Source organism: Lonchura striata, chromosome 2 (assembly GCF_050655825.1).
Source record: "Lonchura striata isolate lonStrDom1 chromosome 2, ASM5065582v1, whole genome shotgun sequence".
In the NCBI taxonomy this organism is placed as follows: Eukaryota; Metazoa; Chordata; class Aves; order Passeriformes; family Estrildidae; genus Lonchura; species Lonchura striata.
The window spans coordinates 108470177-108497181 of NC_140704.1; the positions used below are offsets into that span (position 1 = coordinate 108470177).

The 27005-nt window shown below is 41.5% G+C and overlaps 2 protein-coding genes across 5 annotated transcripts in view; one reads left to right on the top strand and one right to left on the bottom strand.

Annotated features, from left to right (window-relative positions):
• The window catches only part of LPIN2 (lipin 2), a 42488-nt gene extending 35744 nt beyond the window's left edge, over positions 1 to 6744 (top strand). For 3 of the 4 annotated variants that reach the window (XM_021551575.4, XM_021551574.4, XM_085571976.1), the window contains 4 exons: positions 856 to 1008; positions 2027 to 2141; positions 2816 to 2919; positions 4627 to 6744. In XM_021551575.4, coding sequence (XP_021407250.2) covers positions 856 to 1008; positions 2027 to 2141; positions 2816 to 2919; positions 4627 to 4771 — 517 coding nt within the window. In that variant the 3' untranslated portion in view covers positions 4772 to 6744. The remainder of the gene's footprint in view (positions 1 to 855; positions 1009 to 2026; positions 2142 to 2815; positions 2920 to 4626) is intronic. The other variant, XM_085571977.1, reaches the window with a different exon arrangement.
• A 9496-nt stretch (positions 6745 to 16240) lies between these two features.
• EMILIN2 (elastin microfibril interfacer 2) overlaps positions 16241 to 27005 on the bottom strand; it is a 30373-nt gene continuing 19608 nt past the window's right edge. The window contains exons 5-8 of the mRNA XM_031504014.3: positions 24044 to 24376; positions 23430 to 23468; positions 17222 to 17359; positions 16241 to 16655 (exon numbers count right to left, since the gene is read on the bottom strand). Of these exons, the coding sequence (XP_031359874.1) occupies positions 16318 to 16655; positions 17222 to 17359; positions 23430 to 23468; positions 24044 to 24376 (848 nt within the window). The 3' untranslated portion in view covers positions 16241 to 16317. The remainder of the gene's footprint in view (positions 16656 to 17221; positions 17360 to 23429; positions 23469 to 24043; positions 24377 to 27005) is intronic.

Here is a 27005-nt window from a genome sequence, read left to right on the forward strand (position 1 = left end):
CAACTGTTTTCAAAAATACAGTGATGCCGGAAATAATACTTGCTAACTGAGGACTATCGATAGCTAGAAATTTCAGAATTATATTAAAATAATCAACTTTCTGTCTTTGTTTTTTAGTAGTCTTCCTTTCTACAAAAATATTTGGGGTCTTAATCTATTGTTGGCCCCTTGTGTGTCATGGGAGATAATATGTGTTACTGTTGGGTTTTGTTTGGGTGGCTTGGGGTGGATTTTTTTGTTTATTCAGTGCATAACAGAAGAGCAGTTTTGGAATTATTTGCCAAATTGAATCAAGTCTTTGAAAATGCACATAAACACTAAAGCCTTTTTGTGCATGCAGTAACTGTATACAAATCTGTGTAACAGATTAACATACAAAATCTGCAGGAAGAATTTAGGGATTTAATGAATGCTTGTTGTTACCCATCGTTCATTCTGCACTGCAAATTCTGCCAACAGCCTGAAAAAGACAGGAGATCTGGCACCCATTATTTCATGATGCAGATAATTTAAATAATTGCTGTCGTCCTACAGCTGGGCTGAAAAGAGCTGAATAAAACCAATGTGGCACTTATTTAAACACTGTCTAGTCCATCTAATTGTGTCCTCTGAGTTTTATCATGCCTATTCTGTTTGCACTTCCTGTTTCCCAGTTTTGATTAAGTCGTGTATTAGACTACTACATGCCTTGCAGATTCTTTTAACAATAGAAAAGCTTTTTCCTTGTGTGTGTGAAGGGCTCTGCAGCAATTCAGTACCTAAACTAGTACCTCTGGACATTGCTATAATTGTGTACTTACCTTTGCAAAGAAAGTTCAGCAGAAATATTAACTAAGTTGGTAATTTATTTTCTAGAAATGGCTACAAGTTCCTGTACTGTTCTGCCCGTGCCATTGGGATGGCAGATATCACCAGAGGATACCTGCACTGGGTGAACGACAAAGGAACAATTCTCCCTAGGGGCCCTCTCATGTTGTCCCCCAGCAGTTTGTTTTCTGCCTTTCATAGGTAAGCTTGTGGGATTTCTTGTATCAGTTCCATCCCCATTTCAGAGAAAGAGAAGATTAAAAGTATTTGGCACTGCCGCTGTAACGAAATGTTCCACTGGACTATATTTGCTCCTGAGACTTGATGTCCCTCTAGTGGTCATTTAAAAACTTAGTTTTGTCTTAATTTCATTTGTATACTTCAGTTCCTGTGGCCACATTAGAAGTGACTACAAAACACAGCATATCAGTCCAAGAGGAACTTCTCTTTAATCATCTAGTCTATGACTGATGACTTTTAGATTCTGTTTATATCAGTACATATTCGTCTTTTTCAAGCATATCTTCAAGGTTTGCAGTGCCCTGCCACTACAGAAGGTAGAGAGAAAAGAAAAAAAATCTGGGGAATATAGACTGTCATGTGAAATGATCTTGTGATGTTGGGATTACTCCATATACAGCTGCTTAAAAAAACTGTATGGAGTTTAGGTATGGTTTAATTCAGCTGATCTTTTGGACCAGCCATAGTCTACCTGTTCTTGATGGGAGGAGCTAATAATGGACAGGTGTTTGGGGTTGGTTGTTTGTGGAGGGGGTTTTGTTTGTTTACATTTTGTTGGGCTTTTCTGGTTATTTGGGTTTTATTTTGTCACGGATAGCAATGACAGCATTTATGTCATGGGCTTTACACACTTTTGTCAGAGGCAGGAGTTTTAACAAGTACATTTAAGTGTACTTGATTAGATCTTCTGATTCAGATAGTCAGCTACAAAAAAGCAGCTCACAGCTGCATTCACAGCTGGGAGTTCCATTGCTGTTTATACTTAGCCTGTGCACAGTATTCACCTGGTTTTCTTTACTGTAGGATTTGGAAAAGAGGGAATGTTTGGTTGTTTCTTGTATTGTTCTTGGAGAGCTACTTAACACTGTCTATATAGCAACAAGAAGCAATGAGAATATAAATACCAGATAAATGGGGAAAGGAGAATACCTTCTATCAAATCATGATTTAGAATTTGACTGTTGAAATTTTATTTTAGGGAAGTGATAGAAAAGAAGCCTGAGAAGTTCAAAATCGAATGTTTGAATGATATCAAGAATTTGTTTGCTCCCAGTAAACAGCCTTTCTATGCTGCTTTTGGAAACAGGCCAAATGTAAGTGCCCCTTTCTAACTGAATGGTTAAAATGCATGTACTTCAGAAGCAAAACAAACAGGCTTTTCTTTTTGTGTTTATTAAAATGGGACGCTGCTGCTTTTATGGATTTGATTGGGAAAAGCTACATGCAGATACCTTAAATAAAAGTTGCTACAACTGCTTATATGACAAAGGTTGCAAAGATACATTAGTATTCTCAGTTTATTGAATATGTGCCACCATCTGAATTCTTTTAAAGTATTTTTGACTGCTTTGTGACCTAAGGGCATTAATTCAGTGCTTTACAGTCTTGAATCCCTTTTTCGGTTGTATGGTTCCTGTATTTTCTCTGCAGCTCCGTGCTTCTGTAATTAAGTGAGAGAAAGAGGGGTATTGTAAGAAGAGTATTGTCACAGGGAGTGGTGTTGTGTGGTCCAGACTTTGTGCATGTTTGTGGTCCTAGGCTTGGGCACAGGAATTAAGGGTTTCAGGGCAGGAAGAATATTTTTTTATAGTGTATGTGTGTATGTTTTGGAGGTGGAGTTTTTTCACTGTTGTTTGGAGACTTTTTTTAAGGGGCAGTTTTACTGTAGCCTTTTTGGATTGGTTTTTCTCATTTCTTTAATAAATTGCTTGTTACCACATTCAATAAGGAAATGTTGAACCATGTACTTGTATTGGTGCTTTTGCAGGATGTATATGCCTACATGCAAGTGGGAGTTCCAGACTGCAGAATATTTACTGTGAATCCAAAGGGTGAACTGATCCAAGAGCAGACTAAGGGAAACAAATCTTCGTAAGACCATTTTTGTTATTTCAGCTAAAGAAAGTATTTAGAAATGGGATTATAAAATAATTGCAGTTATGACTGTCATGGTTTGACACTAGCACAATGCCAGTGCCCCCATGAAAATGTGATCCCTCCCTTGAATGCTGTGAAGTGGAATCTAGAACAGAGCAAAGCAGGCCCAAGCTTAATAACAGGGGAAAAAAAAAAACTTTATTAAGCTACTACTACAAAAGAAAAGAGAAAGGAAGAAAAGAAAAAAAAAACACACAAAGATCAAATTAAAACCTTGCAAAGCATTCCTCCCCCCACCACCCAACTCCAACAAACCACAATGAGACACAATCTGGACCCCAATCAGGTTTCCACCCTCCAGACAATTGATACTCAGCTCAGAGGGAACAGAGTCTCTCCTGTGCCACAGACCCCCCAAGAAACACAGCTCCACATACTGTGCTTCCATGTCACACATGGCACCGCCCGGAGAAAAGTTTGCCATGGTGACCCTTCTCCTTTCCATGCACAGTGCTCTCACCACCAATGCATGGATGGACAGACTGCTTTTAGGATTTTTCTTTTCAAGGATGTCCTGCCAAGAGGGGAGAAAACAACAGTTCAGTTTTTCATTGTTTGGGACCACAGTCCCCCCATTTTCCCCTGGGGCCGAGGGTCCAAGAACAGAGATCTTCTTCTCTTCTCTTTCCTTTCCAGGACAAGGGGGCGCCACCACAAACCCCCTAACTTTTTCTCTGTCCACTCCACTTCTGTCTCTTCCCAGCTGAAGCAGGTCTCTTGACTCACTGGCATCCTCCTAAAACACAGTCCCTCTTGAGGAGAAGATTGGTTCAGGTTGTGGCTAACATGGAAAAGTCCAGCCAAAAGCCACTCTTTGTCCCCCTCCCATCTAGAATTTCTCCTTCTAACATCCCAGGGTCCAAGGTGTCCCTCTTCCTCTCTTTCAAACCGAGGAGGGGAAAGGAAAATTCACAAAGCTTTCATTTCTCAAGGAAGGGTTAAAAGTCCAAACTCCCAGGGATGGCTCGATGCCCGGACATCCAGCAACTCCCACGCACTGGGCACCTTGCAGCTCCCCCCGCTCCTCCTTCCTCGCGGTGAAATTGCTGACAGGACTGCCGCTGTCTCTTTCTCTCTCCCTCTCGGGAGAGAAACTCTGGCAGAGGGGGGAACGGAGACATCCCAGATTTCTTCCATCTGCAGGGGCCAGCCTGGTTCCAATCCCTCCACCCTTGGCCCTACCTCATTCAGGCCATGGGGCTTCCCCTCCCCACCCAGCCACGGCCGGGGAGGGGAGAGGCTGCACTGCGGCTGAGCGGAACCAAAGAGAGCGAGTTTCCCTGGGAATTCTGCTTTAACCCCTCTGTGTTCTCAGAGGCGTGTCCACATTCAATTAGTCAACATCCAAATTGACCTCTTTCTTCCAGAAAAATTCTCTTTCCGTGTCAAACCACGACAATGACTGATCTCCTTTTACATATGACATGTGCAGAACCTTATTTGCCAGGGACTTGCAGCTTTTGATACTTGAATGAAACTTTTAAAAATAAAAATTGGAAAAATAGAGTTGAAAATCGCTTTTGTGGTAGTAGGGCCTTAATTGACTAGAACTTTCTGGTCTGGACTTCTAAAGATGCTTTTGGCTACAGCTGAACAGTACCTAGACTGTTAAATAATGGTCTTTCTTCTCCTTTAATACAGGTATTACAGACTAAGTGAGCTTGTGGAATACGTGTTCCCATTGATTAATAAAGAACAGAGTTCTGCATTTCCGTGCCCAGAATTCAGCTCTTTTTGCTACTGGAGAGAGCCTCTCCCTGACCTTAATATGGATGACCTGGCCTGAAGAGTGCTTCTCATCAGGAAAAGGAATTTCATATTGAGCTACTCAACTTCAGTTTAAATGTGAAGAACTTTCTTAATGAGGATGCTAATTTATATATTGGTACCGTAAGTCTTACTAAAGAAATCACTTTAATTTCATTGGTTTAAAACAAAGAAAATGCAAAGCTACTGTCTATTTTTTGTGGGAGGGTGTGTGGATTTTTGTGTTCGTTTGTTTATTGCTTGTTATTATATACCTGTTCTAAGGCACTTGAGATTGGCCTGTCATTGATGGTCATGGTACCCAAGTGCTTCAGGGCAACTAAATGCTGAGGTAAAATATGACTTGGCATTTTCATCAGTACAAATAAGGACCTTATTGTAAACATAGATTATCCTTTTTAAGTTGTCTTAAGTATATTTTCTAAAATGAAGCCAAAAAGTGTATGGAAACTGCCAAATGGAATGTCAGACCTATTAATGAAAAATGTGGTTTAATGTTCAGATGAGCATTTAGGCCATTTTTGAAAGGAGCCAGCCTAAGACCACTGTGTTCTTTCTCAGCTAGAATACAGAAAATGTACAGACCTTATTAGCCTGGCAGATTCTGAAGACATAAAAATCCCTCTTTAAATGTAAATATGCCTTTTGTTACATGTACAAGACTGGGCTTGTACAAATCACGCTCAAACTAACTCTGCTTATTACTTTTTTTTACACACAATGTTAAAACTATTTCATGAGCTTGTTAAAATGAAAGTTGTCTTCAGACACTTGTATGGCTTTTGTTGTTTTCAGGCTGTGCTGTGTCATGTTAAATTTTCATCAAGAAGAATCTTGGAACATTTCTGTAAGAGTTGGGGAACTGGCATTTTTATTTCCTTTTTCAGCAAAGAGATAATGCATATATGTGTGTATGCTGTGTAGGCCAGTAAAATGTATGTATAGATTATATTCAGGGAATTGCAATACTAAAAAAATTATGTATTTAATTTTTTGTCTACTGCAGGTCTTTCCAGAGTTCTGTATTGCAGGTTTTCAGTAGCTGAAAGAAAATGAAATTCAGTAGTGAGGTTCCAGCTGTGAGAATGGTTAAATGCTGCAGAGCAGAATCTTTTTTTTTCCTTTTTTGTATTTTTTTTTTTTTAAGAAGTTTTGGGTTATTTGAAAACATCATGCTGTTCATTCCTCGGGTTCTACTCAGAGCCTGTGAACAAATTGCATTCCACTTCTTGTGTTTATCGTCATATAAAAGCAGCTAATTGTTCTTTCTCCAAAAGTACTTAAAGGCAAAGGTGGCTGCTTTTTAAGTTGAATTAGTGCATTTAACTTCTTTTGGATAAGACTATATGTTATTCCACCAGGCCAAAGGGCTTAAGAACTACAGTCATTTAAACACCAGATCACTCAGTTTTACTACCTGCAAAAGCATACATTTAGAGAATTTTACACCCCTCCAGGAGTATTTTTTCTCCATCGTCAGACTGTCTTAACCCTCAGTTCTGATGTAACATCAGCTAGCTATGGACAATTGGTGAGCTGCTTTGGGGGGAGCATTTTTAAATCACTATATACATGAAATTACTTTTCCTCCCGCATTATAAAATTCTAGTGTATTCCTATATTTATAAAACACTGGATAAAGAGTGGAGGCAAGCAAAATCAACCTGGAATTTCTTTCAGAGCAGGAGAAGGAGAGTGAGATAAAAAAACTTACCTGTCATGGTGTATCATGCATGTCAGTGACTTGAAAGCCATTGTGGGAACAATAACTTCTGTCTGTGATTCTTGGTTACCAGTCTACTCAGTCTTTTTAAGTAGAGAGTTGAATCCTTTCACAGCATCCAACTCAAAGGGTATTTTTCTGTTTTTTTTTCTTGTATTTTTTTTCAATGTCAGAAGCTTGCAAACATCATTCCATGTATTTTTTTTTTCTCTTTTCTTACCTTTTATCCCATAGATTTTATTAGAAATTAAAATTTTCATGATCACCAAGTGCTTTGAATATCAATGTGATTTGAGCTTTTAAGTCACTTAAATACTTTAAAATTAATAAATAAAAATCCAACGTAATAAAGTATTTTAATTACAAGATTAAATATTCTATCTAAAGATTCTATTTTGCATAAAGGGAGTGAAGCAGCCTTTCCTAAAACAGTCTTTTTGTGGATGTCAAAATTCCTTTACCATGCTTAAGGTTACTCTTGGTAGCCCTGGTATTACACAGCTTTTCTAAAAATAAAAGCACTATATGAAACCATGATGAGTTCCCAAATGGGACATATTGTTTCCATGGTTTCGCTGTGTCTTTTTTGGTTAATATTCTTCTTTCACTTTTTTTTTTTTTCTTTAATTCTCTTCAACTTTTCAGACTATCATAAATATAAGCTGTGGATTTCAAGGTGGAGACTTGAGTAAATGAAAAGCGTGGAAAATAGTATCAGGTATATCTGCAAATACATATGCTTTCAGCTGGTATGAAAATGGGGGTTGTGTGAGTTTTGTTGAGAGCTCCTCATTCTGCTAAGCATGTCACTTTGCATTGTAGGAGTGTACAAAAGGTTGCTTAATTAAAAAGATAGATTTGTTTTTCTCTGTAACAGCTACAGTTTGATACTTGTTTTTTGATAAAATGTAAATGTTGTTGAGTCTTTCTGATATGAGTAGGGCAGGGGGTTTGGTTTTTCTAACTCTGGCTTGTATTTGAAGCTTTTCAGATTGTTTGTTAACCCCATTTAGGGACAGAATATGGGGCCTGTCATTGTGTATCTGTGTTCTTGGGGCTGCTGGGCACTTTACTGACTCTAGTGCAGACATCTCGTTGCTATCAAGCTGTGGGCTTGTGCCACAATATTAATGTGGAGGGGGGTAAATAAGAATTATGCATTAGCCTGTCCTTTGTTACCTTAGTGGAGAGAAGTGGCCTGGAACTAATGTTTGAGAACAAGTTGTGCTATACTGATGTAAAATTAGCGCAAGCTACATCATTCTTTCTGTGAAAGAGGAACTTCTAAGTGTGCCTGGCTGTGGGCACACGCACACCCCTGTTAAAGACTGTGTTGTTGAAGATGCAGATCCTCTTAGCGTTGGAACCCCTCAAAGGCTGAGTCAATGACACCTGTCTGGGAGTAAATAAGGAACATTGCAATTCAAAACTTGTTAGTGACTTGGACATTACTTATTTCTGTAATGATTTAAAGATCAGCAGTTTAAAGGGTATGTGTTTCTGGATTTAATTTTTTTAATTTATTTTCTGTACCAAGCATGTTTGTACTTCAAAAGATTGGGCTTTCATTCCCAACAGTATACAAGTGCATGTGCAATCCTGGCTCATGTCTTCTTAACTTTGTCATCAGTATATGCCTTCCAAAAACCTTTTTTTTCTTTCCAACTGGAAAAGTTCTAACACTTTTGTCAACTCCATTATGGGATGTCTGAAGCAAACTCTGAATCCGTTTATGGTAAACACGAAAGAGATGAAATTTCATGTTAATATTTCATGCAAGTGTTTTAGAAAAAGCTGTCATATGAACGAGTTGTTTAAATGACTGTAAGGCAAATTCCTTGTGAAACATCACAGGTAAGATGGAGAACTTGAGATGCCTTTAAAGTGTCACTTTTGCCTGAAGAAATTTTAATTTTCAGAGTTAAAATCTGCTAAATAGAAAGGAATTTCTGGGGCTTTTTTACAGTGTTAATTACTTCCAGATGAAAGTTAAAATGTTGGTTTATTTTGAGGGTGGGAAAACTCTCTTCAGTCGTTTGTTTCAATTTTATCTTGAAGATGTGGAATACTTGATTGTTAAGCAACCCAATCACTAATAAGGTAGTGTGTTTAAAATGTCAAATCTGTGATCATACCAATGCAGTGGTTTTTGTTAAGACTGGACTGTCTTGGGTACAGCAACCCTCACTTCAGTGCAATGTTTATTGGTGTTTGGAACAATGTTATCACAATAAAAACAGACTTAAAGTGAAATTTCTCTTTGTATTTGGTAATTCTTTATTGTACTGCTGAATGACTAAACACGGGGCTATTAAAATTGTATTTATGTTTAACATAGAATTCAAGTTAGTCTTCTCAGGATACAGTACATTTGCTTTCTTTTGGGCTTGATTTACTTTTTTTCAGAGTATTTATACAGCTGATACAGAATTGCTGTCATCAAGCTTAACTTCTGTTCCAGTACCAATACTGGGTTACAACTGTAATGAAAAGCAAACATGCACTTGGTAATATAAAATATCAGGTAACAGAGGCATGACTTGGGAATGTACAAGCTGCCTTGAAGAAAACGTTGTACCTGCAGTTTGAGCTCTTGTAAATCTGCCCTAATTTGGAGTTTTATCCTGTTTCTATCAATGTTAACTTTTCCACAGCAGTTGTTAAAGGGTTTGAAGCAAATATTGTGAGGCCGTCTTGGAAAAGGGGCATCAACCTTTCAGTAGAAACTGATTTTCCTGGTCACATTTGCTGCTTTTGGTAAATGCAACCAACTAGCAGCCTACACAGAAAACCTGACTGTTCAGTCACATTATGATGGATCTGCATGGAAAGGTCAGTGATGCTGTGCCTTTAGGTCCTTCTGTGGTGTCATTGGTGTTGCTGCTGTTTATCACCTCCTGTGTTCCTACCAAGTTTTTCACCCATGACTCTGCTGACACACTGCACTTGTTACTCCCACCCCAGTCTGCTCGCTGCCCATCGTTCACACCTGGGTCCCACTGCATCCTTGGTGCTGCAGTGAGTGACTCTGCCAATGCAATCAACAGAAGGGTGGTGTGTCCTATTTCTGGATCTGTTGCAAAAACTTTTCTGAGCTGGCATTGCTTCTTGTGTGTCCATCTTACTGTAATGCACTCCTACTAGGGTGGTCTTGTTCTTGGTGAATGGATTTTTCTGTCTTGGAGCAGCTGGCTTCAATGTGTAAAGAACAGAATCACTGTTTCCAGGAACAGGCACTTTCTCTGTGCAGAACAGTGTGCCTGGAGTTAAGTCATGCAGTTGGTGCACTGAGGGCCTGCAGCCCTGCACTGTTGTGGGAAGTATGAGTTTGCTTCCCCTTGTTGCCAGCTGAGCTCTCGTGCCAGTGGTGAGCTGAGCACAGAGTCAGCTCAGCAGGGTTTTGTGGGCAGATGTTCCTTGTGCTGTGTGTGCTCGGAGGTTTCACTGTTGACCACTGCAAGGGTTTGTCAGGGTCTTCTGCCTGGCAGAGGTGGCCACTCCTGTGAAATGTGTTTCCTCAGCAGTCCCTTGCTGTGTTTCTTCCTTTCCCTTTTCTTAAATTAAACCCTTGCTGGTGTTTCTGTCCCACTTGAGCATTGGTGCATCTCATGTTCTTCCTGGTCACATCTTTTAGCCAACCTTTCCCTGCCCTCTTTATAATTCATTTTCCTGCCTTGCTGGTCTCTAATCTTGCATGCCCCACCTCTGATGATACTTCCTGTGTACATACTCTGGTGATCACAAGCAACAGCATGAGGTGCTCAGCCTAGAACTGGCTGAAGGGCAGGGCTCAAAGGGTTGTGGTGAAAGGGAAGAATTTCACCACCAGTGAAATTCTGGCTGGTGATGGGTGGTGTTCCTCAAGGCTCAATTACAGGCCCAGTTATGTTCAATGTATATATCAGTGGTCTGGATGCAGGAGCCGAATGCACCCTTTGCAAGTTTGCTGATAATGCCAAAGTGAGAGATGCTGTTCACTCTTGAGGGATAAGGCCTTGCAGGGAGATCTAGATGGGTAGGAGCACTGGGCAGCTCAGCTCTACAATGTTGTCATGGTTTAGGAATGGTATTCCTGCTGAAATGCCCCAGAGGACTGAGCTTTCTCACCCTTCCTCCAGCTCCCTCTCTTCCCCTGTGGAAATGACAGCTGGAGGCACACAGAGCTAAAGATCACAGGTTGAGATAAAAACAATTTACTAGAAACAGCAGTGAAATAAGGAACAGTAACAACAGCAATAGGAACAGCAGAGTGTACAATTCATATCCAGTTGCTCACCACTGCTACAAAACACTGCTCTGTCCAAGCTAGAACCAGGACAAATGCAAAGGTCAGTGATTGGTAAAAATGAACAAACAAACAAAGTCCAAACAAGTAACAGCCCCCAAAGACCCCAAAACTACAGCATTTATGGAATCTTTTGTGTGTAAGGCAGCCAAGTGCACTCCCCACTTGGCATTGAACACTTCCTTTTCCCTGGAAGCCACCCTGGATTCCCCTTGCTGTTGAACTTCAAGCTGCTTTGATACACCACACAGAAGGGTGTACTGCCAGGGAATGACTGTCTGCCCACGCTCTCTGTTACTGGGAAACATCCCCCATGCCAGCAGGATGGATGGAGGGGAATGCAGCCCAGGAGTGGTCTGTGCAGCTGCTCAGCACTCCCAGGCATGGACAACCCTTGCTCCATCTGCTTGTGAGGCAGGCACAGACTCACTGCAGTAGTGGCAAGCTCAGCCCTGCAGATGCCAGATCCTGCCCCTGTGGGCTTCATCCCTGCCATGCTGGGGGAGTGGAGGGGCCATCTCAGGATCCCCAGGCCTGTCAGTATTTAAGAGGCATTAAAGGCAAAGGACAATGCCTTTGACAAATATGCTTTAGCTTTTGTCCCGCCCTGAACTGGTCAGGCGCTTGGAGTAGGTGATTGTTGTAGGTCCCTTGCAACTGAAATACCATCTTTGCCAGGAATCAGGGCTGTGACTGAGCAACTAAAATGGACAAGAGCGGTGTTGGCAGAACTACTCTGTACTACAAGGCCTATGTAACAGTGCTTGACACTGAATAATCATTTCAAATATATGTGAAAGCTTGACTAAGCCAGAAACTGCAGTTGTAAAGGCAGTGGAGAAGAGAGCAAAAATTTTGGCTTAGTGCTGCTGTATTCCCTGGAAAGCAAAAGAGCATCAAGGCATTACACAAGAGGTAGGCTTTATTTGGACATATCTGCAGTTGTTTTCTGTCACACAGTTTCTTCATGTTTCTGGATATTTCCCTCCCCCTTTGAGATTATTTTCGTATACGCATGAATATATATATATATATATATATATATATATATATATATATATATATATATATATACATATACATATATATATATAGACATGCACACCTAGAGCATACTTGAAAATGCACTGTTCTTTTTGCTGAAAAATGTTAATAATGTTCCTTTTTTTCACAAGACAGTGAAATAAATGCCAAAACCTGCTTATGCAGTTACATATTACAAGGTGTTGTTTGAAGTCTCCCATATACAAAAAGATTGCCAGAGCTGCTGTTCTGCATCCCAAGTCTGCAGGGCATGTTGCAAAAAGGTTATGTTGGCTGGAGCACAAGTCTGTCTTGTGATGACAGGAGACTGCCCCCAGGTATTCCTGGTAGCTGGATGATTTGAACTCTGTGCCATTATCCAGAAGCAGCCAGCAGCCGATACATACCTGTAAATGCTTTTCTAGTTTTAGTGAAAGAGACCCATAACCACTACTGAACTCTTAATACAAGGACTGAGCTAATCAGCAAACAAATGCATGCTGTATTCTTCAGGAAAGAACTCAATCCTGATTTGAATCTCCTGATTGCATTTGGGGAGCTCTTTACCTTGCATTCCCAGCACATTTTAAAGCCTCATGGGGTAGTGATAGGCATGTTTTTCAAGTTGCTTTCTTATGCTTTCCACCTCCAGCTTGCTTGACTATTTTTAATTTTTCTTGTTGGGCCAGCTGGTTTCACCAAACCAACTAGAGTCTCAGTGACACTGCACAAATTTGCTGCAACTAGCCTGGTGTACACTGAAAGGAAATGTGATAGAATACCACAGAAAATCCTCATAGCTTTGAGTGTTCTCAAAGTGGACAGTAGAAAAATGTCTTTGCTGTCTCCAGAGGTCTTAAATTAAAATAATGAGGTAGAATTTTTTTTACTCTTTTTGCAGTAAAAATTGGCATTCCTGCTTTGCTGCAGTCTTTCCTGGGGATATGACTGATTTATATGTCACATTGAGGTTTTAAGATACACTTGCCATGTTTGGCCAGAGGCGAGTCTCTCTGGCTGTCAGCATGCTGGCTTGGCTTCAGATGTTCTGGCTGCTAAAGCCCTGCCTCTGGGAACTCACCTGTCTCACAAGTGATGCTGCCCTGGAGACTCATCTGGTTCGGGTATTTGCAGTCCCTGAGGAGCCACAGGGCCTGGTGCCAGTCTGAGGGACTGACACACACCTGCCTGTACAGCTTCACCTGGTAGAAGGTGAGTTTCTTCTTTCTGAGTTTCGTTCTCTTTTGATGTCAGATTAAAGCACTTGGCCCAACAGATACTGTATTGTCCAAGAGTCTTGCAATTCTCATATACTGCATTACTAAGCTACCTACCAAGCAGGTTTAAAAGGTAGCACTGTGATCTGTGAAACAGGCACCAGTCCCGTCTTAGAGTTCCCACTTACTGGATTTTTTTAAAGGCTTTCTCAGTTAACAGATGCTTCCTTTTTGAGCTTGTGGATTCTCCTGGATGTGGCAGTGAAATCAGAAACCTACAGTGAGAAATGAATTCATTTGTGCCCAATTCTCTTCCAGCTCTTGCATTATTATTTAATCCAAACACTGACTAGAGCAGAGAGAAACTCGGGTTCCATTTTCCCTTTCCCTATGGATGGCTACATCCCAGTGGTCTTCCCAGGTGGGTGAATATCCCACCTTGTAAGCTCCAGGAAAATAACCTCATTAGGAAGAACCAAGCCACCTACCCTGATTACAGCAACTACCAAGGAAGTGCAAATTAAATGTCAAATCTCCCTCAACAAAGGTGGGAATCTTAGAGGTTCCTTGTAAAAGGTCATAGCTTTACCTACCACACAGCTAGAGATTAATGGGAAGCTGCCCCTGAAAAGTCTGAAGGTGTCCTCAAGCTAAGGTGCTGGAATTGCACCCTGCTGTGACACAGTTTAGGGAATGCCCTACAGCAGTGTACAAGCATCAGTTTTGCTGCATTATGAGGGCTTAAACTGTCCCAGCACAGGCAGCAGCAGATCCTGGGTTTAAAGGGAAACTTTCTGGTGGAAGATGGCCCTGTCCCATTAGCAGAACTGGGCTTGTGAAGATTTGTGGGTTGGATTTAGAAATCTCCCAGAGCAGTTAGGTAATAATTAAATTATTGCTAATATTTAAATAATTGATTTGCAACTGTTAGCACTAAACTTGCACTGCTGATTCCTAAAAATTCCTCACTTGGTGGGAGATGGAACAATAAGGTTGTGTTTGCCAGCTAGGTCTCCCTAAGCACTCAGCTCATTTTGTTTGTTTCCATGAGTCATTTTTACAACAGGCAACGATAATCTTGAGTCATACATAGTCTGGAGCCAGCTTCTTAGAGAACACATCTTTCTTGAGGACAGTGAAAAATATCCTGAAAGGAAAGTGCTTCTCTGGCTTTTGTAAGTAAGAAGAAAACGTGTTTTTAAACCGAAAAAAAAAAAAAAAGCATATAATATGCTTGGCTTTTGAAAACACAGAAAACAACCTTTCCTGTCTGTCCCTACCATTCTGAGACCTAGAAAGGCATGGGACAGAAAGGACAAAAGAATGCTAAGCCCTCCTTGAACAAGTGTGCAGTTGCTGACTGCATGATAACGCACAGGTCCAGAAGCACAGGCAGGGAAAGGAGACATAGGCTTTGATCAGGCTGTGAAGTGCAAGTTCACTGCACATCTTGGGCTACTGACTACCAGCTGCTCTGTCAGAAACAGACAGAAAAGCCTTCCTCCTACAAACACAGCCGGCCCAGCTTCTGCTTATCTCTAACACCGTCATTTCTGGAAATCAGGTGTCAAGAGATCTTCCCAAATCAGGTGCTTTAAAACTCCACTCACAGTTTCCTTCCTGTGCTCACAACTGCTCCAGTGCAACCCTAGCTGCACTAGGACTGACTCAGAGGTCCTCTGTGGACAGAAAAGGTTTTTATTCCTGCTTTTCTTAAAGCAGCTCAGCTTCCAGGATGTGGTAATTTGTTGTGGGAAGGCCCCATCTCATTGCCTGGAAACATAGTTATTAGGGAGTATCTGTTCCAAAACTAAGTTACAAAAGCACAAGTCTTCATCTGATCTCCTCAGATGGGAAAGGCTTCAGCTAAATACAATGTACTGCTTTACAGGGCAGGGAGTTCTTCCCTCACCTAAAAAAATTGTTTGTTCTGAGGCTACAAACAGCTGTTCTGCATTTGTAATAAGGAAAAAGACACTACACAAACCACGATGATAAATACTACTCTATGTGGCACAAACAGACTACTAAAAAGGTCAGTTGATCTAAAGAATGTACAGGTGACAAATGTATGTACATGTGAAAAATGAACATACAGTCCTGCTATCAGTTAAACATGGCTGGATCAAAATGCTAACTCCTAAGAACCAAAGCATCATTTTTATTACCTCCACTGAGAAGTGGCTAGTGTGCAAAATAAAATACTGCTGCCTCAAATGTGTTGTCTGTTTAAGCTAAGAAGGCTGCTTTATCCATATAAACAGATGCTGGGTGTTAAAGCTCCCCCAAAAGCACCAATGCAGGAGTCTGTCACAATGACTCTGGCAGAGGGTTGGTTTGTGCATTTGACAGTATTGACTAATAACATTTTTATTTCTTTTTTCTCTGATTTGTCTTCTACAATGCAAAAATTTCCCTTCTAATGGCAAATACTGCTGCACTGCCAGAAACAAACCCTGTAAAATTTTTTAAACTTTTCAAAATCACCATTTTTGTAGCTAAGCAAAGTTGATTCTGATTTTTCTGACCTGTTTTATTAACTTCCAGCAGCAAGCTTTAATCTCAAGAGTGTCATGAATAGCCAATCATCTTTTTACTCCATAAATAGACAATAACTGTTCTAAATCCTTCAGTAGTAGCAACTTCACCTTGCATTCACATCTTCCCCGTGGAAAGCTGAGGCAAGTTTCTTCCTGCACTGCTGCTTCCACCTGAGTCACTCACCTTGTCTCCCAGCACTTTTGGCCCTTAAAGGCAAAAGTGAAAACTGATGCAGATTAATATCATTTTGCTTTGTACAACCACGGTTTGCAATTGCACTGAATGAATTGATTATGCCGACCCACATTACTAAAATAGTACAAGGAGTAAAAATTCATCAACCATATTCACTACAATTTCACTTTCTTGGCTCTGCTTTACTGAAAACATGAAAATAGCTGACCACAACTGTAAACTTGAGCAAAGATGTAAACTTTGATACACTAGGGACAATTTGAAAACCTAGGGAGAAAATTGCAAAGGCAATTGCTTAGGGAATGGCAGGAGCACAATGGAGATATATCTATTGAGAACATGTTGTTTAAACTGTTGTTCTGCTTTTACAGGTAAACAGCTTGGGAAGGAGTTCATTTAGCTACAGAAATGTGTCTTTTGTAGCTACCTCTGGAAACAAGGGACAAGGAAAATGTTTCCATATAGACTATAAACCCATCACTGAAATCAAATATATAAACTGAATATATTAAAGCTTTGAATTTTATTACACTTAATTTCTTCTGAATATCTTACCCTTCTCCCCTGTTCAAGGTTCAAACCTAAACATGAGAAATGGAAGGATAAAGGAGAACTCCACTAAACGTGGAGTACATTTCGTCAGAGTCTGTGTAGGCCAATTTGCCTCCTGTTACAACAACGTTTACTTCGTCTCCTGCTTTGAGGTGAAGAACAAGGTGGAACGTCCCAGGACCACCACAGGTCTGTTTCCCCGAGTAGGGTTTGTGATACTCCAGCAGTTCCCTTCTGTAGCCAGCAGTGTGGAGCTGAGCCACGCTCGCGTTGGAGACGGACAGCACCGCTTCCACGTACTCGTCCCTCTCCGGGGCCAGCACGGCGGTGATCAGGTAGCGCCCTTCATACGGCGATGTGAAAATGCCTGCAGAAGAGAGACAGCCTGGACTGACCTCAGCCACCCAAAATGGGGACACCTGACTGCCCTAAGCACAATGACAAACATAAAGCCATGTGGGTCACCCCCTCCTTTGTAAGGCAACAAGGTCAGCCTGGGCAGGTGACCGACTGATTGGAGTCATGGAGACGAAGGCACACCTAGCACTGTGCTTGAGAAGGAGGCATGCCCAGTTGGGACCCTGGGGAGGCAATATGAGAACTCTCCTCCCCTCCCTCTCTGTGGATGAGTAAGAACCTCACCTCTGCTACCTGGGCTCAGCTAGCCTCAGGTGGGCTGAGGAGCACAACCAGCTGTGCTGGCAGGGCAGATGTAGAGGTGAGCTGGGTCTCAGCAGTACTGGGCAGTCATGGAAAACCAGCCATGAAAGTGCATGCCTGTGCACACCCACAGGAAGCTTTTACCCCCGTGTGCCTAGTTTAGATGGACTTGGTTTGTTCAATGTACCAGCAAGGCCTGAGGTAACATGGAATGCTGGTCACCCATGCTCCTGCCTGTCCAGCATGTCTGTGGGTGCATTCCTTGGCTGTTACCTGTATTGGGGTTATAATAGTCCCCATCATTCACAAGCACTTTGTTGAAGTGAACCACACCAACATCGCTGGAGAAAGGCTTCTGTGTGAGCCCAGCAGAAAATGACACCAGAGAGGGCACAGCAGCAGTGGCAGGTCCTGAAATGGGTAACAACATGAATCAGAGTCACATCAGGATGATAACACAGCCTTTTCCCTATGATGCCTTATAATCCTCTGTCTGTTCCTTCACATACTCCACTTGGACTAATTCTGCCAATTACAGGATGACAGAAGTAGCAGAATATGTACTGCTGGCCCAGGCATCTCACCATAAAAATTACTGAGCACCGAAGTTCCTACCTTGGCCACAGGTTCCTTTTGGGTTTTGTTTTCCCTTTTAAGGAAATAATTAGTAAATGCTGGCAGTGGAAATCCTACTATCCTTCAATTCAACAATGCTTCTGCCCAAGACCTTCTTAGGACAGAGGCAGCCTTTCAACACGTCCATTCTTCATCACTATCACAATGGCCATAGAAATGCTTTCCTTGTCATATTGAGAAGCTGTGCACAACTTAGGTCTCCCACTTTCTCTGCCAAAGTCTAGTGAAAATGACTATAAGAACATATAACATTTCCATATTAATGCAAAGAGAACCTTTTGTCTCTCTCCAGCACTTCTCTTTTGGGGGACTTTTCACTGTACACTTTTTTCTTCTTTTCTCAGCAGATCAAACAGGCAAGTATGTTAGAGTGGCTATCCAGCTGCTAGATGAGCACTGCTGTTAGACTGAGTTGGATGAATTATAATTTGGACAATTATGACAATTTTAACTTTTAACAAACTGACTTAATATCAAGTGTTCAGTGCTCAGCCACTTATTAATCCCATTCCAAATACCTTCCCTTTAAACATTTTCCTTAAAGCAGTACACATTGCTATAAGTAGTCAATTCTTGCTGCTTTGTCTGGGCAAGCAGCTAAACAACAAATGCCCTAAAGTTGTCCAGAGCTGCTGTTTCACCCTGCTCCTTCCGTACCTTCCTTAAAATTAATGTTTGCCCTCTCTCTCTGAATCAGAGATGTCGATCAGCAACAAATGCTAAATTCATAAAATCCTGAATTGAAAGAGACCCACAAGGACCATTTAAGTCCAACTCCTGGCCCTGCAAAGGACACTCCAACAATCACACCTTGTGCCTGAGAGCATTGTCCAAACTCTTCTTGAACTCTATCAGGCAGGTGCTGTGACCACTTCCCTGGCACTTGCAGTACCTGACCATCCTCTGCGTAAAAACACTTTTCCTAAAATCCAACCTAATTCAGAGGATATTTCTTAAAAACGGAAGCTTAAAAAGTCACATAACTCCATCTAAAATGTGGATATACAAATGTTCTGCTATCCACTGCTTTTCTGAATAACTCAGCCTGGGGAAGTGGGGAGGAGAAGGCAAAGGGGAAGACATGCCTGCAACTTCAGAATTGGCAGATAACTACATTGATTTCCCTCAGGGGCTGGTAACCAGCTGCCTCATGTACCTTTGGAAATCTTCTTATTCAACATTTTGTCTCAAGCTCAGAAGATAGACAGAAGCCCTTTTTCATTAGTCCTACCTGCCAGTGTGCCTGCAGGTGCTCCTGCAAGCTAAGATGAGGTTATTAGAAAGGACCAAAATTAATTGCAGGAAGCCTAGTTACTTAAACAGCTTCTGTAAAGCTCCACCACCTTAACACAATGCTACTTACACAGAAACTACTCTCAGCTTACCTTGAGACTGAAATGAACTGAAAACACAACTCAAATTGTTGGCTCACTCAAAAGTTTTTTTTCCCTGCAAAATGGAACAAACCATGTGCTGCCTGTCTAGAAACACTGCCAGCTTTGGAACAGCAACAGTTACATTTGGGTTGGTGTCATCTGAATAAAGGAATGACTCCTGCCCTGGCTCTCCACAGCTTCCTTCAAGATTTTCCTTCAGTAACTGCTAGAATAGTTATTAGAACTAACTATTTGTTGCTAAGCTCATGAAATTGCTTCAGATCTGCAGCTGAGTTTAACACACCATATGTATCTATTCAAAGGAGAAATCTTAAACCTGTCTAAATATCCTGTAGATCAGTTCAGGGGGTGATATAAGGAGACACAGTAATGATGCAGTGTGTCTGTTCTCTCCTCCCCTCTTCCCACCTTCTAGATGGAGTTGTGCTGGTTTAAAGACTTCACAATTCCTACCAACACCTCAGCAGTGCTTTTTCAAAACTTCACAGAGGGCTGCTACCTTCTCTTACATGTCCCCTCTTACAAACACTTTTCTTCATGCAAAGATCAAAGTTCAGCTTCTTGAAGGAAGGTCCAGGCTTGGACACTTACTTTCACTTAAGCAGTCAATATTGTGGAAGTATAAACATCAGAAAAAAAAAAAATTAAAGCATTTTAAAGCTGTGAACCATAGGCACAGCTCTGATGAAGAAACTGCTAATCAGACAAAATGCTTTACAGAAGTTTCAACCACAGTTTTACTCCCCCTTTTGGGGAAGGAAAAAGCTCTTTTGACTTCAGGTGCATTCAAGAAGGTTTCACTTGATAATATATACACAGGTAAACAGGAGCAGGTAAGTCTGTTCTTGGCAAACTACACTATCCTACGTGTGTTCTGGGGAGTCAAAAAACCACAGAAGATGCATGGGTGGCCCTTGTTAGGTTACATCTACTTCCACCCATCTGCTAGTTGTGTTCCTGGTTCCAAGAACAGTTCATGCCTCCCACAGAGCCCAAGGGCCAGAAGGAAAGAAAAGAAAAAAAGATCATTAAGCAAAACAAAACAGCACACAGCATAGGCATTTGCTATCAAGATGAAAGAAGAAAAAACTAACAATGTGAAGGTGCTGTGGACAACTGCTCAGCAACGGGAATGAGGATTCTTTAAGAACTGACACAGAAGAGAGACTAAGTACATAATTCATTTGTCAGTACGCACTTATGATTCTCTTGGATACCGCAGGACTAAGGAGGATTTGTCAGATTTCCTCTCACAAATGGTCAATACTTCTAAAGCTAAATGGGGGCAAAGTGTGTAATTTCAGTTAGAGCAAAGGGGACAAAAATTCAAGCAATTTGTCACTTCCCTGCCTATGTTTTTTTTTTAAATTCTCCAATTTGACCTTAACATCTCATTTTCAGAAACATTCCTCTGCCTATGGCTTGGCCATGCAGCACAACACTAATTTCCACGAGCCAGTGCTCAATGAAGCTGCTCTGCTAAGTCACAGTGATTCTGATGTGGATGATATCTCAGTGTGTTATGAAGACACACATACTTTCCTGCTGAGTCTGTTAGTAACATCTGTCTGTTCTTACAATTCCATCCTTTCACACTGCAGCAAGAGAATATTGCTCCAGCACTTACCTAATGTTTCTTATACATAGCTAAAGAATCTGAAAAAAAAATAAATTCTCTGGTACTGAAAATATGCAAATCATGCCTCAGCATTCAAGAAAAGCATGAAAGTGGGCTACTTTAGTCCCAGGAGACAGAATTGGAGCATTGTAGCCCTCAACTTCTTCTTGAGCAGTGCTTTTATGTAACAGAAGCTATTCAGAAACACATTCAGAAATGAAAGTGAGTACTCAGAAGGCCATTTTAATAGTACAAGCTTCTTACATTAGGAATTATAGTACAAGAAGGTCTGGTCATCTTTCAGATTTGAATTTAAGTATACAAAATGTACTGGGTGAAGACTGCCAAAGACATCACAAATGGCTGTCCAGAGCTAATGAGACAGTAAGGATTCCTTGATGCCTTGTTTACACAGTAAGTTCCTCCTCCAATAAGCCAAAAATCTTCCCTTCTCCAGCTGTTAATTTCCACAGCACTATTAACTGCTGAATTCTGTCCTAGAATGCTCTCTCTTCATCAAACACTGACAATTAGAATCACAGACTCAATTAGACTGGAAAAGACCTCAGATCATCGAGTCCTACGTATGACTGAACACCACCATGTCAACCGTGGCACTGAGTGCCACATCCTGTCATTCCTTAAACATCTCCTTGGGTAGTCCATTCCAAGTCCATTACACCCTTTCTCTTCATGTCTAGCCTAAACCTTCCCTGGTACAGCTTAAGACCATGTCCTCTTGCCCTATCACTTGTTGTCTGGGAGAAGAGGCCGACCCCAGCTGGCTACACCCTCCTTTCAGGTGGCTGTAGAGAGTGATAAGGTCACCCCTGAGCCTCTTTTTCTCCAGGTTAAACACCCCCAGCCCCCTCAGCTGCTCTACACAGGACCTGCGCTCAAGACTCTTCACCATCTTCACTGCCCTTCTCTGGACACACTCCAGCACCTCAATGTCCTTCCTGGGTTGAGGGGCCCAGAACTGGACACATCACTTGAGGTGTGGCCTCCCAGTGCCAAATACAGGGGAAGAATCACTTCCTTGGTCCTGCTGGCCACACTATTTGTGATAGAGGCCAGGATGCCAATGGCCTTCTTGGCCCCCTGGGCACATGCTGCCTCATGTTCAGCCACTGTTGACCAGCACCCTCAGGTCCTTTTCCTCTGGGCAGCTTCCCAGCCACTCTGCCCCGAGACTGCAGCAGGTTGTTGTGGCCGAAGTGCAGGACCTGCTACTTGGTCATGTTGAACCTCATCCAATTGTCCTCAGCCCATCAATCCAGCAGTCCTGATTAGAGACATTGGATGTAAATGCTCCAACTCCACAACAGTCTGAACAGCTTTTTTATCTCTCTCTTTTCTGACTCTCTCCCGCTGAGGTCTGCAAGGCACACTGTGGGAATTTTAAGGACGTCAGCAGGATTATCTTGTATTTAGATAGCTGTTCAGTGGCATGGATCAGGAAAATGAACTCTCTGGTCAAGCCTACCTCCCTCTGGACCCCAGGGTGGTAACTGTTCCACCAACATGTTCCACCAAACAGCAGATGGGTGCACTCCCGCCTTGCCCCACCTTTTCAACACTTCTAACATCCACCTACTGTTTCACACAGTTTTAGCATAAACTTATTAAAATACTGCTATCTATAAATTGCTATGGGAAGAAAACCCCCAGGAAATCCATTTATCACAGAAATCTAGACATCTATATTGGTTTTGCTGGCATCAAGATAAACGACTGTTTCTTTACTTCTTATCCTCTTCCAGAAACCTCATCTATTGCTGCCTGTTCTTACCACTACAATCCTCAAATGCAAAAAGATTGCTTTAAGGCTATGATGGAATTTTAAGTAGCAGGTACGAATATCACTATGAGAGCATGAACTCTTTACAATTCTTTTTTTGTCAGTCCCCAGACCATTCTTCATGAAGTGTATTTGTGATTTTGTTATGACCATCAAACTAAATCCTGGGGCAGTAGGTTTTTGAATTCCATAAAGCCTTAATGTTTTACTTCCATCTATCACCCATATTTCCACAAACAAATTTAAATTAAATAACTTTTTTTGAAGAGGATGTGGAAATACTTTGATCAAGGATACCATTCTCCAGGGTTTGATAATATCTTGAGTATGAGGCTGCAGGGCTGGCAGCACCCAATCAACATATTTATCTAGGCCAACCAGCATGTCCCACATAAATTTTATGCCTGTTCATCATACAAATTCATAAATAGTGATATTAACAATTATAAAAAAATGCACCCCAGCAAACCCAGAAAACTGCATTTTGAATCATTGTAATCAGTGGCTGTCATTGGCAGCACTTCTGCTTTTACTGAAGTCAGGAACTCCAGCCTTGGTGACTAGAATGAAGCCAGAAACTCTCCCAGTAGAAGAACAACCCCATGCACTAGAGTAAGATGCCAGCAGTTACTCAAGATCTTAGTCTTGGCCTTATTCATGTTTTATTAAAAAAATAGTAAAACCATCATAAATATCTATTTATTTTCTCATTTAGAAAGCAAACAGAAAGGTGCATAGTGAAATTAGTTAGAAAATACAAACTCTCTTATTTAAAAAACACACAGTGAAATCAGTAGCAAGAACCTGAAATGATTTTTCAAAACCTAACTCCTCTCCCCACCTCTATATTTTCAAAAGATACAGGTTTTATTTTGCTTAGGTCTAGCAAAAATCAATCCAATTTTCCTCAATGCTAAACTTAAATACTAAAAATTAACACATGTTTTTTTCTCTCAGCCCTGACCATCCAGGGATTGAAATAAATGTTAAGAACCCATGTGAAAAATTTCTAGGAAACAACTGCCTTACCTTGTGATTCCGTGGTAGGATGAGATGACTTTGGATATCCTACAAAGGAAAAGTGGTATGTGTGACTCAGTACACAGCAGAGTAAATTATGACCAAATATCACTGCGATATCACTAAAAAGCATCCCTGGTTACTGAAAAGCAAGCTACCAAAACAGCTGTTGAATAGTGTCTCCTATGAAATGCTCAATTATTGTTAAACTGGAGTGGTCACGGCAAAGAGAACCAACTTATTACTCCAATATACTAAATCTACTGCAAGCATTATGGAAAGAAAGAAAATAATTCAGTTTCCATAGTGACAAAGACTGCTGTAGTTACCAGTGATTTTACATCATCTCTGTTGACCTCATGCTTTGTGCATCCTTGGAAAGGCAGTAAAACTGGCACTGGATGTGCTTTCCCTACTTCTGCAGCCAGCTGGAGGCTGCAGAGGCCCATTCACAAATCATCTCTGCTGTAAACCCATTCCCAACAGCAACAGCCTCAGTGGGTGTCCACAAAAGGCCAAAAGGGGGCTGGTAAAGCACAGCAGGTCTCAGTGTCAGCTCTCCAGCAAGACCTGACACGTCCATTGCACTCAGGAGTGATGCACTACCAGCCTGGTTGTCTCACCTGGTGCTCCAGCATACCCCTCAGCAATGGGCATGGTACTCTGGCCAGCCTGGCCATCCACACTTCTAAGACGCCCTCTCCCAGACATTAAAACCGTGCCAGGAGGTCCTGCCTCCCCAGTCTCCAAGATGATGCCGGTTGTTCCAGGCAGAAGTGGCACAACTGCTGACCCTGGCAGAGCTGGGCGTGGAGGAGGTCTCAGCTGTGGTGGGAGGAGGGGGATCCTCTGTCGTGGGGGCTGTATCCTGGGCCGTGATGGCAGCAGGGATATGCCAGGCTGGGGCTGCATGGGTGGCCTCGGTGGCAACGGCTGCTGTGGTACTTCTGGTCGCCCTTTGGCATGATGAAAGAGGAGGAAAAATACAAAATTATTTGCCTAAAATAGAACATAAGCTTGCATCTTTTTTTATGATAAATACTTCAAAATAAAACAGGACTCAGTTGGAGGCCACCTGTTCCCTCAGATCTGAGACTGCACTGGCTAATCGCCATCCAACTCCTGAAGTACAACAGACTCCACTCTTTACAGCCCTGGGACACAGGGAAAGGAATGAAGACAGCCTGGAGACAGGACAAGCAGAAATCAAATAACCTATGAACATTCATTCAATTGTTACACCAGCTTGGCTTTTCTGCACAAACAGGTGGAGTATCACACTTATTCCCACCAGTACCTTCATTCCACAGTGTGCTTCTCTCTCTCTCTCCCCCCTTTCACTTCAGTTCTCCTCAACCCCTCACACCCACTGTTCTTGCTTTCAACTCTCTACTCCCACAGCTCTTAGCACAAGGCTGCCTCTTTAGCACGACCATAAAGAAAATTATCCACAGCAAAAAACATCAGTAAATGAACATGACTTAAGAGGGTTTTTTCCCTTACTTTGCAAAACAACAAACTTAAACGTCCTAGTACTTTCATTACTATTATTTTCTGACAATAAAGGCAGGACTCAAAGATATAATCTACCAGAAAATTATTTATTGTTTAAATAGAAGAGACACCATTAAAATCTTCTCCAGTGGGGCAGCCAACCCATATGACATCAGGGTTGAACAGCACTGACATGGTTCCCTTTGTGTATCTGGTCAAGTTCTAACCCTTTATAGGAATTTTGGTTTATTCATAAAAATTAAGCCCTAGAGGCAATGCTCTCCCAAGTGTAAAGCTGAATTACATTTACACTAAGAACAGAAATTAACAAATGTAGATTTTAGCAGATGCAATGACAGCTTTACACAGAATAAACAGAATTTCATGCTAAATTAAACCTCAGCATAGGTTAGTTTGCTTGCATTTTGAGACTAAAACATGTCTTTATGTGCAGGGATGACTGTGAGTTTCTGTAGAAATGAGCAAACATCCCCTTGCAAATTTATCTGATACAACTTGTTGCATACCAGAGATGCTTGGTAGAGCAGTAGAATCACCTCTCTGAGTGATGCTCACAATGAAGCACTTCTATTCAGTACAGTCCAAAATCAGCCTAGGCAAATTCACCAGTGGCTAGGGCCAAGCCATCTGGCTGTGCCGAGGAGCAGATGTGGTGTGAGGCTTCCCCTGGCTCTGCTGTGTGTCTGGGGAGCCCAGGAGAGCCTTACTCTACACCTTTGGGGAAGAGCTTACAAAAAATTTGTGTAGGTATTGTCCCCAACACGTGTCTGGGGTCCAGACAGCGTCACTGGCAACCCACCTGCTGTTCTGTGACTACTCAACACCTGCACTTTACCCTTGTGAATTTCATTTCTTGTTTTCAGTCTCATAAAAGCCTACATAAGCCTGCAGGAGGACTGGGAGGCTGTCTGAAGTCATAGTCTCACACCATCTGCATTAATTTTCTAGATATGGCTGCTAGGAAAAAACCTGCCTGAGCTTTGCTGGCTGACTTTTAAGCGTCAGGAGAATTGAAACTCATACAGGCAATGCACCACAAAGCTGGGCTGAAGCTCACTCAGTAACTGTCCACAAGGCAGAAGCCTAAATAGTGAAATGTTTGCTTTATACAGATTAAAATTATTTTCATAAAAACCTTAAAATTAAAAAAATCTTTAAAACATTTTCAAAAAACTCTGAAAGTATTAAAGTTAATTTTTAAACAGAATTGTTTGCTTTGTAAGACAATTTCTGTCCACAGAGGCATTGATTTAGACCTTCAACTAAAATCTTCATATTAACCTCATTGAAAAAACAAATTGACAAAGTACCTTAACTTGGGATGCATGCACTTGTCATTTCTTTAGTTAATTATGCTAAGTTTCATTAAGACAATTATTTGGGATGACACTGAGAAAATGACTACATTTCTCTTCTTTTCTTTGCATTTCTAGACCTTTAAATAACAACTGAAATCCCGTATCCTGAGCACACTGCTTCCTTGCATGCAACATGAACACTGCAATATTCAGAACTGTCCCATCTCCATAACACTAAACCCAGAATCACTGGCCTAAAGCTCAAATTCAAGTGGAAGCAATCAGATATGTGTGAGTAGAGATCTGCCTGAACTTTGCTGAGCAGGCCATGAACACAATCTTCTCTTCTATCTGGGAAGGCAAGAACAGAGCTGAGATCATTGCACAGCTAGGAACAGCAACACTGTTCTCAGCAGCAGCATCCTTGCTGCTCTGCTTGTCATCGCTGTTGTGAGTGACAGTGTGGTTACCACACCACATACCAGCATCTTCTGATGCTCTCCTCAGCCCCCGAAACACAGAAATAAAGTGGATAAAGCTAACTAGAGAGTAAGGGAATCTGTAACTGCTCTCACAAGAAGCCAAAAAGGTCTCACTTGAGTTTTGTTATAGACACCAAGGGAATTTTACAATTCTGTTAGAAAGCAGCATTGTGCACAAGCTTACAGGGAGCCCAGAGGAATTGACTGTATGGCTATTCACACTCCAGCATTAAAATTTTTATGTTGCATTTTATCCATGCCGTAATGCAGAGCACACATTTGGTTTCTTA